Below are 17,128 nucleotides of genomic sequence, written 5' to 3' on the forward strand. Positions count from 1 at the left end.
TAGAGTTTTTTATGGATTCACATAAGAATGTGTGCCAGAGTTTATCAGAACGTATTTGACATTGTATCTTTCTTGTCTTTAGGGTTGGCAATGATGAGAACATGTCAAACACCTGGAAATTTCTGTCTCACTCAACAGACTCACTGAATAAAATCTGCAAGGTCAATGAGTCAACGGAATCCCTTACTGATGAGGGTAAGCGGAGACGGTGGCCTTTATTACTAAATATCTGTAAGATTCGGTGTGTCTCCTAGCATACTGTTAGCAGATGACAGAGGGTGCTCTCCCCCTCCCCCCAATACTCTCTAAAGCATCACGTACAGCATGCATTGCAGTCGCACCCATCCTGTTGTTGGCTGTCCGCTGAAGGGAACGCCGATATGTAGGCATGCTCCAGTGCCGATGCTTTTCTGCCCTAGACTCTGCACACATTCAGCTCTGTGTCTGTACAGTTGAAAGCCTGCTCAGATAAATGTTGCAGCTCGTAAAGATCTCAGGACTTCAAGTCTCAACTTCACAAAGTAATCGTTTCAGTCGTGTGTGATTTACATGATGTTTATCATGCCTAACTTGATATTGATCCTGTCTGGTATCAGGTATATTCTCTTTGAGGATCTCCTACACTAATACAGAGAATTTGTCTTATGAACTCATGTATTACCTAAGGGAAAATTCAGAATTTTAGAGGTCAGAAACCCAAGATCCTGAGGTTGCTTTTTTTTGTATTTTGAGGAGTAGGTACAGACATGAATGAAGGACAACTGATGGGAGATTTTGAAAGCGAATCTAAACAGCTAGAAGCAGAGTCATGGAGCCGGACAGTGGACAGCAAGTTCCTTAAACAGCAGAAGAAAGATGTGGTCAAGCGTCAGGAAGTGATTTACGGTGAGATGCTTCATTGCTTTGCCTATATTTGGTCTACACTATCCAGCTTGCATGCCAGTGAGGGTTATTGAGAGTCAGAGAAACCGTTCTTTATTGCAGGGAAGAACTTGAAATGGAGTTGCCCTGTCCAACACGTTTAAGTGGTGATTGTTGGGCTATGGAAAATAAATGTTGAATATGCAGCATCATGAAGGTTTTCATTAAGAGCACTGAGGTGTGGAGACAGCTCATGTCCTTGTGTTCATTTGCCCTATGTTGCCTCATGCTGCTCCTCTCTCATTCCAGTCAGTTGTTTGTTTATTACATGCTGGGTTGTACGGCAGTCTCCAAAAGAGCTGTTTTCTAAAAACACATCTCAGTCCTTTAGGTACACTGGAAAGGTAAGATAGCAACCGTTCCTAGGAAGCAGGGACACAGTAAATGAGAGGGAGCGAGTCTAATGAAGACTTGCTTAGAAACCATACAAGACTGTACAGATTCAGTGGCCTGTCATCAGAAGATGAGCTCAGGTTAGTTCAGCAGCAGTGAGATGCCAGCTTAGGGGAAGACAGCTGCTCAGCATTTCAGTCGGTCACTAAGCAAACTTAGGGGCTTAGCTGGTATCTCTGAAAGACCCTTGATCTCTCTTCTCTTAGAGTTGATGCAGACAGAGTTCCATCACATCCGAACACTCAAGATCATGAGTGACGTGTACAGCCGGGGCATGATGACAGATCTGCTCTTTGAGCAGCAGATGGTGGAAAAGCTGTTCCCCTGTTTGGATGAACTGATCAGTATCCACAGCCAGTTCTTTCAGAGAATCCTGGAGCGGAAGAAGGAGTCTCTAGTGGACAAAAGTGAGAAGAACTTCCTCATCAAGAGGATAGGGGATTTGCTTGTCAGTCAGGTGAGCCGTGGGAAGGTCTTGAGTGTGTCTCATGCTGGTGGAAATCAGAGCTTTGTAATTCTGGACCCCTGTTCCGACATCTCAGCTCTACTGTTTTCTTTTAGACTTAGCAAATTGAGTTAATCAAACCCTCCATTTCCTTTTCTGTAAAATAAAGAAAGCAGGGTTTCTCTGATTATTCTACTTTTTAGAAAGTTAAATGCATACATAATGAAGTATGTAGTGGAAAGGGTTCTATTTCTTCAGCTCCACACAAGCATCAGAAACAGTACTGTTTCAGAAATAAAAGGATATTTATTAGAATATAATAAATATCTTCAGCTTTCCCTGTAGCTCATCTGAAACACTTTTTAAATTGGGTTACTTTTTTTCAGGATATGATTTGATTTCAGTCTGCTCCAAAGAAATTCAGCCAAAAAAAGAAAAAAAAGTATTGTTATATTTTTCAGTGTCTGTCATAGGCAGCCTTTGATGCTTATTTTTAAGATGTTTTTGGAAAACAAAATGTTGCTGGTACTCATTAACAGATAAGAAAGAATATCACACACATGTTACTAGAGCTTTCCCCTTCACCAAATCACTGCTTCTGTATAGATTCAGAGGCTCAATTCCTGAAACAGCCAAATGAGAATTGGATTGGGCTGGGAGCTGTACTAGGGATTGAACCAAGGGCTTATCATATGTGATAGGTCAGCATCCCACCCCTGAGCTTCATCCCCAGCCCCATGTTTGTTTTTATTCTGAGACTGTCTCACCCTCCCAAGGAACTGGGATTACAGGCTTGGCTGAGAACTAGAAGTCACGTTTTTTCTAGTATCCTTCCATCCATAGTCCTCACTTGATAAGTGTATTAGTATACCAGTCATTGTAAAAGGATGTGCTGCTGTTAAATGCCAGGGGCAGAACTGCACGCTGAATGTTACATAGGTGTCTACCTTAAGCAAATCTGTTAAAACAGGCATGGTGTGAAGAAATGTCTTTTCCATGGGAGATATTTGCATTTGGCAAGTGCAGATTGAATAGTCCTGTTCAATAATGAACCTAATGTTAGGCCCTCCAAATGAAGAACCATCTTCCCAACATAGTCTGTTTCTCTTTCTGCCTTCAGGACTGCTTAGGTATCTTGACTTGTATTGTCATGTGTAGTTTCTAGTATTTGTACACACCTGTCTTAGTCAGGCTTTCTATTCCTGCGCAAACATCAAGACCAAGAAGCAAGTTGGGGAGGAAAGGGTTTATTCAGCTTACACTTCCACATTGCTGTTTATCACCAAAGGAAGTCAGGACTGGAACTCAAGCAGGTCAGGAAGCAGGAGCTGATGCAGAGGCCATGGAGGGATGTTGCTTACTGGCTTGCTTCCCCTGGCTTGCTCAGCCTGCTTTCTTATAGAACCAAGGTCTACCAGCTCAGGGATGGCACCACCCACAATGGGCTGGGCCCTTCCCCCATTGATCACTAGTTGAGAAAATGCCTTACAGCTGGATCTCATGGAGGCGTTTCCTCAACTGAGGCTCCTTTCTCTGTGATAACTTCAGCTGTGTCAAGTTGACACATAACCAGCCAGTACAACACCCTTAGGAAGAAAGATGATGAGACAGAAACTTCAGACGTGTGATACTCATTTGTTCTGTACAATATGGTCAGACTCAACCTTTTAGGGCACTTGGCTTGTCATAGTTCTACTTCTGCCTCTCCACTGTGAGGGAAGAAACCTACACAAGAAATTTCGAGTCTTCTGAAATCTCAGTGTTTAAAAGTGCCAAACCGTTTGCCCAAGTGCTGTTCCATTTAGTCATGGTTATGGTGCATGGGGAACAAAGGGAGAAGAGGTATAAGGAAGCACTCATGGTTTTTGCTGCAAGACTGGAAACTTTATACATAATGATACCCTGAATTGTGGGGTAACTACTGTTCTCTTTCTTGGGCAGTTCTCAGGTGAGAGTGCTGAGCGACTTAAGAAGACATATGGCAAGTTCTGTGGACAGCACAACCAGTCTGTCAACTACTTCAAAGACCTTTACACCAAGGATAAGCGTTTCCAAGCCTTTGTGAAGGTACTTACCTGAAATGCGAGCGTCCCCACCATGGTCAAGAGCATAAGCACTCCATTTTGGCTAGAGCCACCTTCCTCACTCAGTGACTAACAGTTCATTTATCTACTCCCTTGCAGAAGAAGATGAGCAGTTCAGTAGTAAGAAGGCTGGGAATTCCAGAGTGCATCTTACTCGTAACTCAGAGGATCACCAAGTACCCAGTTTTATTCCAAAGGATACTGCAGTGTACCAAAGGTGAGTCTCCTTGTCAGCTCAGGTCTCTCGATACTCCCAGAAATCACTGTAGCAGAGCTCTATCATACTCTAGAAGACCTACTTGAGAGCCTATATTTGTCAGGGATTGATTGTTTGTGAGCACAGGTTCTCACTCTGGCTCAGGCTGGCCTCAAAATCACAGCAGTTTTTCCTTCATCATCCCCAAAAAGTGCTGGGATTCTAAGTGTAAGGTGTCATACCCAGCATCTAGCTGATCTTGAAAGCATCTTTTCATGCCTATTTATTTTGTTGCCATTTTTAGTTTTCTGAGACCATGTTTTGCTGTGTAGCACAGTCTAGTCTCAAAGGTACTCCTGCTCAGCCTCCCAGGAGCTGAAATTATAGGGAAACAAAACTGCAAATATAAGGCCTGTTAAGACTTAGAGCGGATTCAAGTACAACTTGGGCAGCCAGTGAGGCCCAGCGTGGAGGAGGCAGACACCGAGAACCAGATGGAGGCACAGCTGAGGGCTAGAGTGCTTCCTGGATATGCACAAGGCCCTTGACTCCCTTCCTGGAATACCAGCTTGTAGTGTGGAATCACTACAATTGGGGTGATAGATGATACCAAGGAGGGACCGTGTGTTGGTTCTGTTAAAACGTTCAGTGCCCTTAGCACTGGTTCTGGTAAAGTTAGATTTGGTCAGCAGTTCCCACCATTTCTAAATTGTTACATTTAATCATGTAGTAGTTTCTCTCAGTTAATGCTTCTCCTAGGCAGCTACATCAGTTTCATTAAAGGTAGGTAGAGGGATAACTGAGGGTAGTTATTCGCCCCTTCTGCGCTCTCTCTCTCTCTCTCTCTCTCTCTCTCTCTCTCTCTCTCTCTCTCTCTCTCTCTCTCTCTCTCTCTCTCTCAAACACTGGTTTCTTTTCTTTTGTGGCATATAATTGCATATTATCCATAGAGTTGAGAACATCTAACGTCCTTTGGTAGCAGGAAAGGCAGGTGTGTGACTTGGCATGTTGGCTCCAATGTGAAAGGGAAACTAATGATGCAGACTCCTCCCCTTCTGCTCTGTGCTCAAGGAGCCATTAAAGTAGACTTGGTCTTCTCTCCCAAGACAATGAAGTGGAGCAGGAAGACCTCACTCAGTCCCTGAGCCTGGTGAAGGATGTGATTGGAGCCGTGAACAGCAAAGTGGCAAGTTACGAGAAGAAAGTGCGTCTCGGTGAGATTTACACAAAGACAGACAGCAAGTCTATCATGAGAATGAAGAGTGGGCAGATGTTCGCCAAGGAGGATCTGAGACGGAAGAAGCTGGTGCGGGATGGGAGTGTGTTTCTGAAGAGCACGACGGGAAGGCTGAAAGGTAAGGCTGCTTCGATGTCTGTGTGCCTGAGGAGAACAGGACACATCCAGACTCTTGTGAACTATACCACCAGGTTTCTTCCTAAAGACTCACATCCAGACACCATGCAGAGCAGCGCAACAGGAAGCAGACTACTGGAGAAGACATATTCCCCCAGAGAGGTGTTGAGTGGCCATTGTGGGATTAGGGTCAGTGGCAGAATTTTCTGAATCAGGCACTGTGAGTCTGTGAGGTTGAGAATTCATCATTTCCAAAGACCTTCTGAGATTTTAGAGAAAGGCAAAGTCTAACTTATTCTAACTAGGCTCATTGTTACTTCATGATACTCGTATTTCATTTTTCTCTTAAGCAAAATAGATCGTTGAAGGTTTCTCATTTGTTTTTATGAGTTCCCACTTTTCATAGGTCACCTATACTTAAGGAAGTTAGCAGGCATTTTTTTAACTCACCAGTACATCTTACTTTTATGAAAGTGATCAGTTTTGTCAAACCTTTACTGGATAGGCATCCTAACTATGTGAACTCTAACTTCCCAGCGCTTGCAGGTATTCCTGCCACAGTCCTGGGCTCAGTGATCCAAAGATCCAAGCAGGCCTCAAATGCTCTGTTGTTCCAACAGCACTCGGATATCAGAAGGAATACTTCTTCCTTCTCTGTCTCAGGGAAGCGATGGTGCTAACTGTTGTCAAGCATGAAGTTGCCCTTAGCATAGCTTTAACATGCTAAGGATACAGTACAGAAGCCCCTGTGAGGCAGCTGGCTTCTGACATGCAAGAAAGAGGTACTTGTTCTCCAGTATGGTGGGTGCTAGAATAGGAGGAAGGAGAGGTGGCAGTACAGGGAAGGCTTGAAGAATGAAGAGAAAGAGAACACTGGAGGCTGGGAAGCATGCAGTTGGGAGGGCTTGGGAACCCAGAGAAAGTTACATCTTCAGGGCTCCCACACAGACTTCAGATAGTGATAGGAGACAAGAAACAGGAGAAAGTGCTGAGATCCAGCTGCCAAGGTGCCCTTCACATGCTCAGGAGCTGGCACTTGATACTCTTGCTGGTTGTGGGGCACGGAATGGGCTCACAATTAGGGTTTCACACAGAAAGGGGGTGAATTTGATGTTCCTTGTTTGTTTTTCAACATAATTGTGGATAGTATAGTGTACATTGGAAGTCACAAAGGCAAAGTATCCCTTGCCACTATTCAGCAGTGTTTCAGATTCCCTCTGTAAGTCTGAATTAAGGTATTCCTTTCTTCCAGCTCTGCTGATCTGTGGTGGTCTGAGGGCACTAGCCCAAACCCCTTTCCACACCACCACTTTGGGGCAGCCTTTGAAGCAGGCTGGCAGTTTGAAATGCGTCCCCAGGACCTGAATTTGCTAGATCTGCTAGAATAAAGACTACACTTTATACGTCTCCTTCGCATGGCAGTTAACCCTCAAAATAAAAATAGATAGCTTCCGGCTGCTGGGAGAAAGCCATGGTCAGACCAATAGAGGAACAATGAGTATCCTCCGAGAAATGCCTGCACTGCGAGCGTTTGCTGCTTAGTCCTTCACGTCCCATTGATCCATAACACTGACCATATAAACCTCAGAATCCAACAAAGTTGGCAACTATGCTTTTAGAACTTAGTTTCAGCAAATACCTGAATTATTTTAAAGTAACTTAAAAAAAAAAAAACTTGTCAAAACTAACGAAAATGGACAGGAAATTACTGTTGTCTAGTCTAAAAATGTAGACATCTTCAGCCCCTGTTTGCTGTGTGGCATTACAGGGTTTTCTAATGGCAGAGGTTAAAGAAGGGATGATGGGGTACAATCACCCCATTGTTTCCCAAGGAGCCATCAGCTACACCTTCCAGAGGGAAACCCGGAAAGGGTCAGCCTGGTACGTCTCACCTGGCTGGATGTGTGTCTTCCTAAAGGGGGTAAAGGAAAATATTCCTCTGTGTGCCTAGACGGCTAGTCTCATCATGAGGGGTTCTTTGTTTTTAATTTCCAGGATCCAATTAGGGATGTTGAGTTGTTTTGTTCCAGGAATGGGGTAGACCCTAGATCTGCTTGAGTGTTAGACACTGCTGAACTGCACACCATCCTGTTAGTGGATTTGTGGCCGTGTTTGTTTGTTTGTTTGTTAGTTTTTCAAGGCAGGGTTTTCCAATGTAGTAGTGTCTATCCTAGAACTCACTCAGGCTGGCCTCAAACTTACAGAGAGCCACCTGACTCTGCCTCCTGAGTGTTGGGATTGAAAGTATACACCACCATCACTCTGATAGTGTTTAACATTCTGCATTTTATACTCAACTTAATTTGACCATGATAATTCAGACAAAACATGGATTGTTTTGCCCTTAATATCCCTTAAGTTAATTTTCTTCATTTGAAACAATGGGTTTCATTATATTCAAATTCACATATATGGTGGTTTATTCTATCACCGCTTCCTGCTGGTTCTCTTTCCCCAAATAGTCCTCCATCAGCAGAATGCTATAGTGTGTCTGTGCAAGTGTTCTCATTTTCTTTCTCTTGATGTGATTAAAAACACTCTTATAAAAAGCAAGTTAGTAGGGAATTTAGTGCAACTTCCAGGTCGCAGTCGGGAGAGGAACTTAAACAAGAACCATGAGAAATGCAAGATGTTGATTTGACCTGTCCTGTTCATAGGCTCTTGCTTAGCTAGCTTTGTTATATAGCCTAGGATTGTCCAGAAAATGGTACTGCCTACAGGGCCGAGGCCTCCCACAGCAAGACATAGCCACATGTCTTTTTTTTTTTATTTTATTTTAACACAATTTCTTTTTCCCTGTCTTCACTCTAAATTATATTGAAGTATTTCATTTCAACACTATATTCTCTATCAAAACTGTCTAAGAGTAAAGATAAATGTCCCTTTAAAAATAATGCAATTTATTGTACACTGTAGTTGAAAAAAAAAAGAAATATCTGCTGCTACTGAATTCCAGTTTTTTAAGCAACTTTAAAAAACAGATAAATGTACAGATTTTTAAAAGCATTTTTGCATAAAACTGTATGGATATATTTTTGTCAGTACTTGAATTTTTTTTAGAGGTTTGATAGTATGCATTAAAATCTTACTAGTTACAATGAGCATAAAGTACATGTAAAACAAAACATAACATGAAAATAGTCACAGTTTTCTTGGTGTGTAAAGATTAAACAATGATTTTTAAATACCGAGAATTACTACAAGGCTACATTCTTGGCTCTTAATTGTTAATGGTTTATGGTCTAGGTGTATCACTCTCTCAGAGGTTGCTATACACTTTTTTTTTAAGAAATACTAAGGCTTCCACTTTTTGGCCTTTTTTTTTTTTTTTTTTTTTGAGCTTCATATGGTCTGTGAGTTATTTCTTGGGTATTCAGAGCTTTCTGGGGCTAGTATTCAGTTATTAGTGACTGCATATTATGTCTGTTCTTTTGTGACTGCTTGGTCTAGGCAAATTCTCAGTGGAAGCTTTCCTTTCAGATGGTTCTAGGTTGTGTCAGGTCAACAATTAAAGCTGTCTGGGATGGAATGGCATGGGGTGGGATGGGATGGGATGTTAGGGGCAAGGGTCTTCATCTTTTGCTTTGAAATATCTCTTTCCTGCTTATGAGGGGTAGTAGGGAAGAGAATCTCAGGTATCCCAAGCTAGCCAAACTCAGTGGAGGATTACCTTGAGCCTCCCAAGTCCTAGGTATGTACCACTACACCCTATGGAGTGCTGGGGATTGAACCCAGTTGTCTTGTTCTCTAAAGGATATGAGAAAGGCTCTGCTTTATCATACTTAAGTGTTGCTACACATCTCTACTGGGCAGTTTCCTGGCTGCTCTTTCCCATTAACATAATGAGAAATTGGAAAAGTTTAAAACTGTGGACTATGGATTTGGCTGTCAGGTTGAGTGGTTACCTAGTGTGCATAGAACCCAAGGTTTCATCTCCCACACTAGAGTGAAGTGGAGAAGACAGAAAAATATTTCATGGAATATGTTGGTAAAGGCTGCTTGCTATTTATCACTGGTTGAAGTTTACCTTTATTCTTTTTTTTTTAAAGAATTATTTGTTTTATGTATATGAGTACACTGTAGCTTTCTTCAGACACACCAGAAGAGGGCATCTGTTACACCCATTACAGATGGTTGTGACTCACTGTGTGTTTGCTGGGAATTGAACTCAGGACCTCTGAAGGGGCAGTCAGTGCTTTTAACCACTGAGCCATCTCTCCAGCCCCTCACCTTTATTATGCTTAAAATTTTGAGGTATAGAGTAATGGCTTAAGTTGGGCAGTCACCTTTTGAATGGCTGTCTGTGCATGTATGAAGGCCTGATCAGATTTCTAGAACTGACAGATGCAGTTATATGTAATTATAACCTGGGTGAGAAAAGCATCGGTCAGAGACAGGAGGATCCCAAAACTCACTGACTAGCGTCCAACCAAAAATCACAAGTCCTGGCCAGGTTCAGTAAAAGAAACCATGTTTTAAAAATAAGGTAAAAATTCCTGACCTTCTGTATATCATCCCAGTCTTCTCGAATACCTGTTCCCAGTGTCTGGTAATGCCAGGTGATGGGGTGGGAGGGGGAGCGTCTTCATAGAAGAAGGGGGAGATGGGATGGGAGGGGGAGGTCCAGAGGGGAAACGGGTAAGGGTATAACATTTGAAATGTAGATATATAAAATATCCAGTAAAAAGAAATAAAACAATGAATTATAATTAAATATAAAAAGAGTACCCAAAGTTAGTTTTGGAATAAAGACACACACACACACACACACACACACACACACAAAATACAGGATATATCTTTTCAGGACTGATCACTTAAACCTTTTCTGAGATAAGGCTTATGAAGTGCCTACAAGGCCTCCAGGATGAGAGAAATTATTTGCTTTGCCAGTCACTTTGTTTGAATCCTCAGTTCTATGGGCCAAGTAATGTCCCTTAAAACATCACAGGAAGGTGAAGCTACAGGTGGCACGTCGATTTAGAAGGCGTGGATTTCTCATTTCCCCATACACCAGTATTATAAAGAAATTTACATTGTTGTACATTTTTGATCTGAAATTTATATTCTCTCCTCTTGTTTCTAATAGAAAAGGCTGGGTCTTCACTGTATTTAATACTATTATACTCACTGCCGAAAACAACAACTCTCTGAAGAATTATAAACTGCTAGATAGTGTAGTTTATTAAAGATAAAAAAAAAAGCAGCTCGAGGACTCAAAAAATAGAATAAAACACCTCTAAATCCTAGTGAGCAGCTCCGAATCCTGTAGAATTGCAGACCATTGCGGGAGGGTGCTGGCTGAACCTGACTTTATGAAAAGCTTGTCTTTCTCTTTCCCACTTCTACTTTGCAGAGGTTCAAGCAGTTCTCCTCACTGACATTTTAGTTTTCCTTCAAGAAAAAGATCAGAAATACGTATTTGCGTCATTGGTAAGCTGAATCCTTGCTTCCTTCTGTTTGAATGTCATATTCGGACCAGCTAGATTGGGTATAAAGCTAGCATCATATGTCTGTCATATGTCTGAGGCTCAGCTGGCCACCGAGAACCATGACTCAACAATTTCTTACATGCCCCTGTGGTGCTTTTTGTTATTCCTCCTTTTTACTGCAAGGTTATTTTTATGTTCCTTCATAACCCTTTTGAATGCCCTGAACACTTGGTGATGGGGTCACAGTAGAAAACCATTGTGGACTGAGTCTCCAGAGTGTTCATTCAGAAAACAGCTTTGTATAAAATTGAGTAGAATGATGAAATGCCTATCTGAAAGCTGGAGGGGGCTTGGGGGAAGGGCTAAAGTGACTTTATTTTGTTTACTAAGTCATATCATTTAAAGATGTCTGATCTTACTTTATTTAAATCAGAGCTATCCTCAAGAACGAGTGTACTATATACATGTCTTATATTTGCCTCCCTGCTCTGTCCAGGACCATAAGTCAACAGTGATCTCCTTAAAGAAGCTGATTGTAAGAGAAGTGGCCCATGAGGAGAAAGGCCTGTTCCTCATCAGTATGGGGGTGAAAGATCCAGAGATGGTGGAGGTCCATGCAAGCTCCAGAGAGGAGCGAAATAGCTGGATTCAGATCATTCAGGACACAATCAATTCCCTGTGAGTGAGACACCAGTCTCTTCCATTCCCCACCCCCCCAGTACCTCCATGTAACTTCCTGAAGATACACAGTGACCGCATAACTGACACCATAGGCATCTTGTTTGTTTGTCTCATTCTGCTTTGTTTTGGTTATGTCAGGAACAGAGATGAAGATGAAGGAATTCCCAGTGAGAATGAAGAAGAAAAGAAATTGTTGGATACCAAAGCCCGGGAGTTAAAAGGTAAAATGTTAGAAATGGACCAGCAGTAAGAATATATGATGCCCTCTTCTGGCATCTCTGGCCAGCAGGCATGGATGTGAGGTACAGACATATATGTAGGCAACACACACACACACATACGCACACACACAAACACATACATACACAAGCGCACACACACACACATACACACACACACATACACACAAACACATACATACACAAGCGCACACACACACATACACACACAAACACATACACACACTCGCACACACACACAGAAAGGAACAATCATTTATACCACTGAGGCTGGGGGAGCATAGTGGAAGAGGAGCTGGAGAAAATGTAAGAGCTTCAAGGTAGGGAGAAGGGCTATGACTGTGGGCTTCTGGACATGGCACAGTGGCCACAGTCAGCACTACACAGCAGCAGCTGTGGATGCCTGCAGTGGGCCCCAAGAGTAAATCAGAGATAGGGGCCCTGGCGCTCCCTGCCGATGGAGTTGGGAGGAAGGGTAGGTGTGGTCTTAAGTCCCCACTGAGGAGCTATCAGACTCCAGTGAATAGTTCCAAACCCATGGTCACAAGATGATCATAGTTAAATAGAGGTCACAAAAGCATAAAACAGCAAAGTCATAAATGTAGGAAAATGACTTGGAATCAGATATTAGAGGTAGGAAAGAAATTAGGGTAAAAGAATACACTTTATACATGTAAGAAATTGCCAAAGAACAAATTAAAAAAAAATACTAGACAGCTGGCTGTGAGTGATGGGACAGAATACACAAAGATTCCAGTTTACCAAGCTGGGTATCTGGGAGACAGAGCGCTAAGGGAGAAGCCGTAAACTAGAGCTGAATCCGCTGGAAAGATTAATTCCTGCTATCCTGAGAGTTATTCTCTTGGTTGAGATACTCACGTGATAGTTGACACCGTGGTCTGACGTTCGGAAAATGCAGCAGGTTTCAGGGTGCTTGCTGGGGATTATCAGCACGCAGGAGGCAGTTGGCAGAGAACACACAGCAGGAAGGTGTGTAGGGTATAGAGGGCAGCCCAGCTGTGCCATTCCATTGCAGATGGATGACCCATAAAATGCCCCATGGAAGAAACTGATCCTCAGGGCAGCACAGGTTGAATGTTTTAGAAAGGGGTAATAAATATTGGAGCAGGAAAAGACCTAAAATGAAAAACTCTTTAGGTTCTGTAGTTAAGGCAGGAACTTGGCACCAATGCCAGTGTGGTGAAGAGAGCAACAGTCAGGAACGGAGCAGAGGCGATGTGCAGGGCAGTTACATAAGAAATACCGCTGTTTCACAGAACAGAACCCCAGCAGCTTCACAAAGCACAGAAGCAATGCTGTGCCTTTCCTGCCGTGGCCCTTCCCTTACCTACCACAAGGTGGTGCTAATCTCCCAGTCATCTCGTGATCCACAACTCCAGACAAGTTAGGTGGTCTCTCCGTTTGTCCTGCAGAGCAACTTCAGCAGAAGGACCAGCAGATCCTCCTCTTGCTGGAAGAGAAGGAGATGATTTTCCGGGACATGACTGAGTGTAGCACTCCCTTGCCTGACGATTGCTCCCCAACGCACAGCCCAAGAGTGCTCTTCCGCTCCAACACAGAGGAGGCTCTCAAAGGAGGACCACTGATGAAAAGTGCAATAAGTGAAGGTAATTTACACACAGCAGCACCTCCCTATGTACACACTGATGTCCCCTATTAATGTTAATAAATAAAGCACCAGTACAAAAAAACTTCCCAGGATCAGTGCAGTAAATTGTCAAGTAAACTTTATCCCTTATAACCACTACACAAGCTAAGAAATAAAATGTGGCGGATACCCTGAAAGCCTTTCCATATCCCCATCATACTTAACTTCCTCCTAACAGGAGCAGCTTCCCTACCTTGTATTAATAATCCCTTAAATATTTCCCCTTCTTTTTTTTTAAGCTATGTTAACGTATTTACTGTGCATGTGTGTGGGAACACACATCCTGTGATGTGCGCATGAAGGTGTGAGGACAGCTGGGGGAGTCTGTTCTCTCCACTGTGTATGTCCCAGAGATCAGACATAGGTTATCAGGCATGCCCATTAGGGAAACACCATGACCAAAAAGCAAGTTGGAGAGGAGATGGATTATTTGGTTTACACTTCCACATCATCATCATAGGATAGGAACCTGGAGGCAGGAGCTGATGCAGAAGCCACAGATGGGTGCTGCTTGCTGGCTTGCTCACAGTCTGATCTTATGGAGGCATTTTCTCCATTGAGGTTCCTTCCTCTCAAATAAGTTTAGTTTGTGTCAAGTTGACATAAAACTACCCTTGCCTGCCTGCTGAGCTATTCTGTAAGCCCCCATCCCCATGTTTGCCCTATACTTTATCCTTGGAGAAGCTGAGCTTTTGAACCATGCGTTCGATTTTTCCATATGGCACTTCTGTTCTCTAGATCCTTCAGTCACAGCTGGCTTCAGAAGCTGAATTACTCAGACTTGATGAATTTGATCATGTGTGTCCTATGGTGCTGATTCTTGCCCAGGGAAGCATCGGATCCTACGTAGTCCTTTTTCTTTGCAGTGGGAACCTTGGGGAAAGGGCTGAATCCTGCAGGGGAGGGTTGTCCTCCTTTGGGTGCTGGTTTTCAAGATAACAAACTGGTTTGTGCAGGTCCTCTGCTAGAACCAGCACTCTGTTGTACACATGCCCTGAGGCTGCAGTTGTAGCTCAGAGATAGAGCTCTGAGTGCACAAGGGGCTTTGTGATCAGTCCCCAGCCCAAAATGAACATGCTGCGGATTCATGGGTTCTAGATCTCTGAGCAGTTCCAAGCCTCATTTAAGGTTTAGTGTCCCCCACTTGCCAGCAGTACTCCTGTGTCTTCTGGATCTGTGGCAAGGTTAGAGTGCAGAGCTTGCTTCCTGGAGTTAAGGGATTCTTGGTTGTTTGCTGATCCATTCATTCCTTCAAAGTTCTGGTCTCTCTTAGTGAAAGATATTTTAAGATCTCAGTCTAGGTACCAGGGATAGTACAGTAGTTGCTGTGAGGCTTTTAGTCATTACTGTGTTATCCTTTTCAGTGGATTGAGCTAGAGCATGTGGATGTAGCTAATCAAGTTACAAACAGGTTGCCTTTTTTATTTTTAGAACCTTATCACTTATATATTCTGTCTCTTTTCCACATATGGGTATTCTTTCTCAAGGATACCCATACTGTAGAGTTAGAATAGCCTTTATTAGGTCGATAAGGTGGCTTAGTTTAGGTAAAGGCTCTTGCTGCAAAGCCTGATGGCTGCGTTTCATTCCCAGAAGCCACATAATAAAAGGGGCCTCCAAACTCTGTCCACCCTCCTTGACACACATGGACAGCCACATGCACACACATGCGCATATACAGAGAGATGTTTTTAATTAAAAATACATTTAAAGGAATATTCTTTATTAATGTCCCAGTGATGCTTTAACACTGGTACCAGTATAAGAATGATACTGGTATTCTTACCAATACAGTTCTTACATCCAAGACATCTGTCTCCCATATCCATCCCTTCTTAACTAGTTACAGTGTGTCTACACGTCTGTCTACTCCTGCCCTAATGAATAGCATTTGTTCCTTAAGCACTTGCTTATAGAACCCCATGTTTAGGTCAGTGTTCTCAAAGGCCCATCAAAATTATATTTCTGACTCCTGTATCGATTTCAAAGGATCTTCTAAATATGAAATCTTTGGCTAGCATTTTCATACCTGAGTATATTAATTACTCTCATGTTCCATCATTTTTCCCATCATGCTCAGAGGCTGCTAACAGTTGGATTTTCTCCATAGAAGTCACATGTTTCTTGCCTAGATGCCCAAAGAGTGTTTTTTGTCTGTCCGTTTTGTTTTGTTTTTTCAGTCCAAAGCTTTTATGAAGTATGCCATATGGTTCTTGTGGGGATTGCTGTCTGTTGAATAATGTGGTTACAGATATTTTCAACTTCAGAGAGACATTCTTGAGTTGTAGTTCTTTGTATCCCCTTTGCTCTCCAGCTTTGGATTTTCTTCTTCAAGCCGATTTGCCATATCATGCTACTTTCTGGCCTGGGGTTAACATTTGTCATTTTTAATAACCCTTTACCTGGATACATTGCTCTAGTGTGCTAATTCGGTTTTCCTTTCTGTGATGATTTTTCCTGCCAGCTCTGAGTTTGACTTCCTAGTTTTTTTCTTTGTTTTTTCTGTTTTGACTTAATGTGCTCTTGTACGTCGCAGCATGTCCTCCATGTTTATCTCATTGATTTGGTGGGAACACCCTCCTGGTGTGCTCTGCTCATTTGTAGGATAGGCCTATTTTCTGCTATTTTCTGGCTCTTTTCTTTATATGAGATTTGACTTCAGTATTTTTAGCTACTCATTTTTTTTCTTGAAATTTTTATTTTCTATAATGTTTCTATTTTTCTATTATACTTTTATTTTTTAATACCTTATTAAAATTTTGATGCTTGTTAAGATTTTTCTTTGTGTCTCTAATTCCCTCTGGACCTCCTTTCTCATCCATCCTGCTGTTCCTGTTGTACTGTTCTAGCTTCAGTGTCTTCTCCACGGGCCCTGGCCAAGGGAAGGTTAACAGTTAAGGGTTGCATTAAAGACCCTGATGCTTATTGTATTGTACCAGCTGTCAGAGGAGCGAACCCACCTACTTTTACTTGCTGTTCTTTTCCAGTCCTTTCAACTACCTTGAGCCCACTCCAGAAACCATATTCCTCACAGTAAATTGCTCTGCCTTCCTCTTCCCTTACAGATGTTTCAGGCCCAAGGTAGTAAAGGGGAAGCTTGTCTCTCCGTTTCCAGTAGAGCCCAACTAAAAACGTATGGTGTCCCATTCTCTGGGATTTTCCAATCCAGTCTGGATATATCACATGTTGCCATAATATCATTTCCTCTTAATGGAAGAAAGATACTCAGCTGAGTGTTTTGTTTGCTTTTCTCCAGTGGAAATTCTCCAGGGTCTGGTGAGTGGAAGCCTTGGTGGCTCACTTGGACAGTCCACCAGCAGCCCTGTTGAACAGGAAGTCATGGCTGGGCCCATTTCTTTGCCCCGGAGAGCAGAGACCTTTGGAGGATTTGACTGTCATCAGATGAATGCTTCCAAAGGTAAACATCCATTATTCCTTTTCAGTTCACAGTGACTTGGATTCTCATAGCTCCATCTCCTCTGTCCCTTCATCAATAACTTGTCTTCATGAGACTCTTGAACACTCAGGAATTCCTGTCAGAATCCTGTTCATCTGGGCCCTTGAGCATCTCTAGTCTGAAAAGTTGAACTCCAAACTGCTACAGAGTTCAAAACTTGGTGAAACATCACAGTTGGGAACTCCACACTTGAAAAGTTGCAGTAAAGATACAGCATGCTCAAAATACTGTATACTGCCATTTCTTGGCTCTATATG

At 42.7% G+C, this 17,128-nt stretch overlaps 1 protein-coding gene across 2 annotated transcripts in view; it reads left to right on the top strand.

The window, feature by feature from the left end:
- AKAP13 (A-kinase anchoring protein 13) overlaps positions 1-17,128 on the top strand; it is a 274,955-nt gene that overhangs the window by 246,344 nt on the left and 11,483 nt on the right. For both annotated transcript variants that reach the window (XM_080914648.1, XM_080914649.1), the window contains 11 exons: positions 83-195; positions 733-885; positions 1,521-1,771; positions 3,701-3,826; positions 3,943-4,060; positions 5,146-5,394; positions 10,750-10,826; positions 11,322-11,503; positions 11,645-11,727; positions 13,179-13,373; positions 16,671-16,832. In XM_080914648.1, coding sequence (XP_080770774.1) covers positions 83-195; positions 733-885; positions 1,521-1,771; positions 3,701-3,826; positions 3,943-4,060; positions 5,146-5,394; positions 10,750-10,826; positions 11,322-11,503; positions 11,645-11,727; positions 13,179-13,373; positions 16,671-16,832 — 1,709 coding nt within the window. The remainder of the gene's footprint in view (positions 1-82; positions 196-732; positions 886-1,520; positions 1,772-3,700; positions 3,827-3,942; positions 4,061-5,145; positions 5,395-10,749; positions 10,827-11,321; positions 11,504-11,644; positions 11,728-13,178; positions 13,374-16,670; positions 16,833-17,128) is intronic.

The sequence above is a fragment of the Micromys minutus genome (genome assembly GCF_963924665.1).
Source record: "Micromys minutus genome assembly, chromosome: 3".
Taxonomy (NCBI): Eukaryota; Metazoa; Chordata; class Mammalia; order Rodentia; family Muridae; genus Micromys; species Micromys minutus.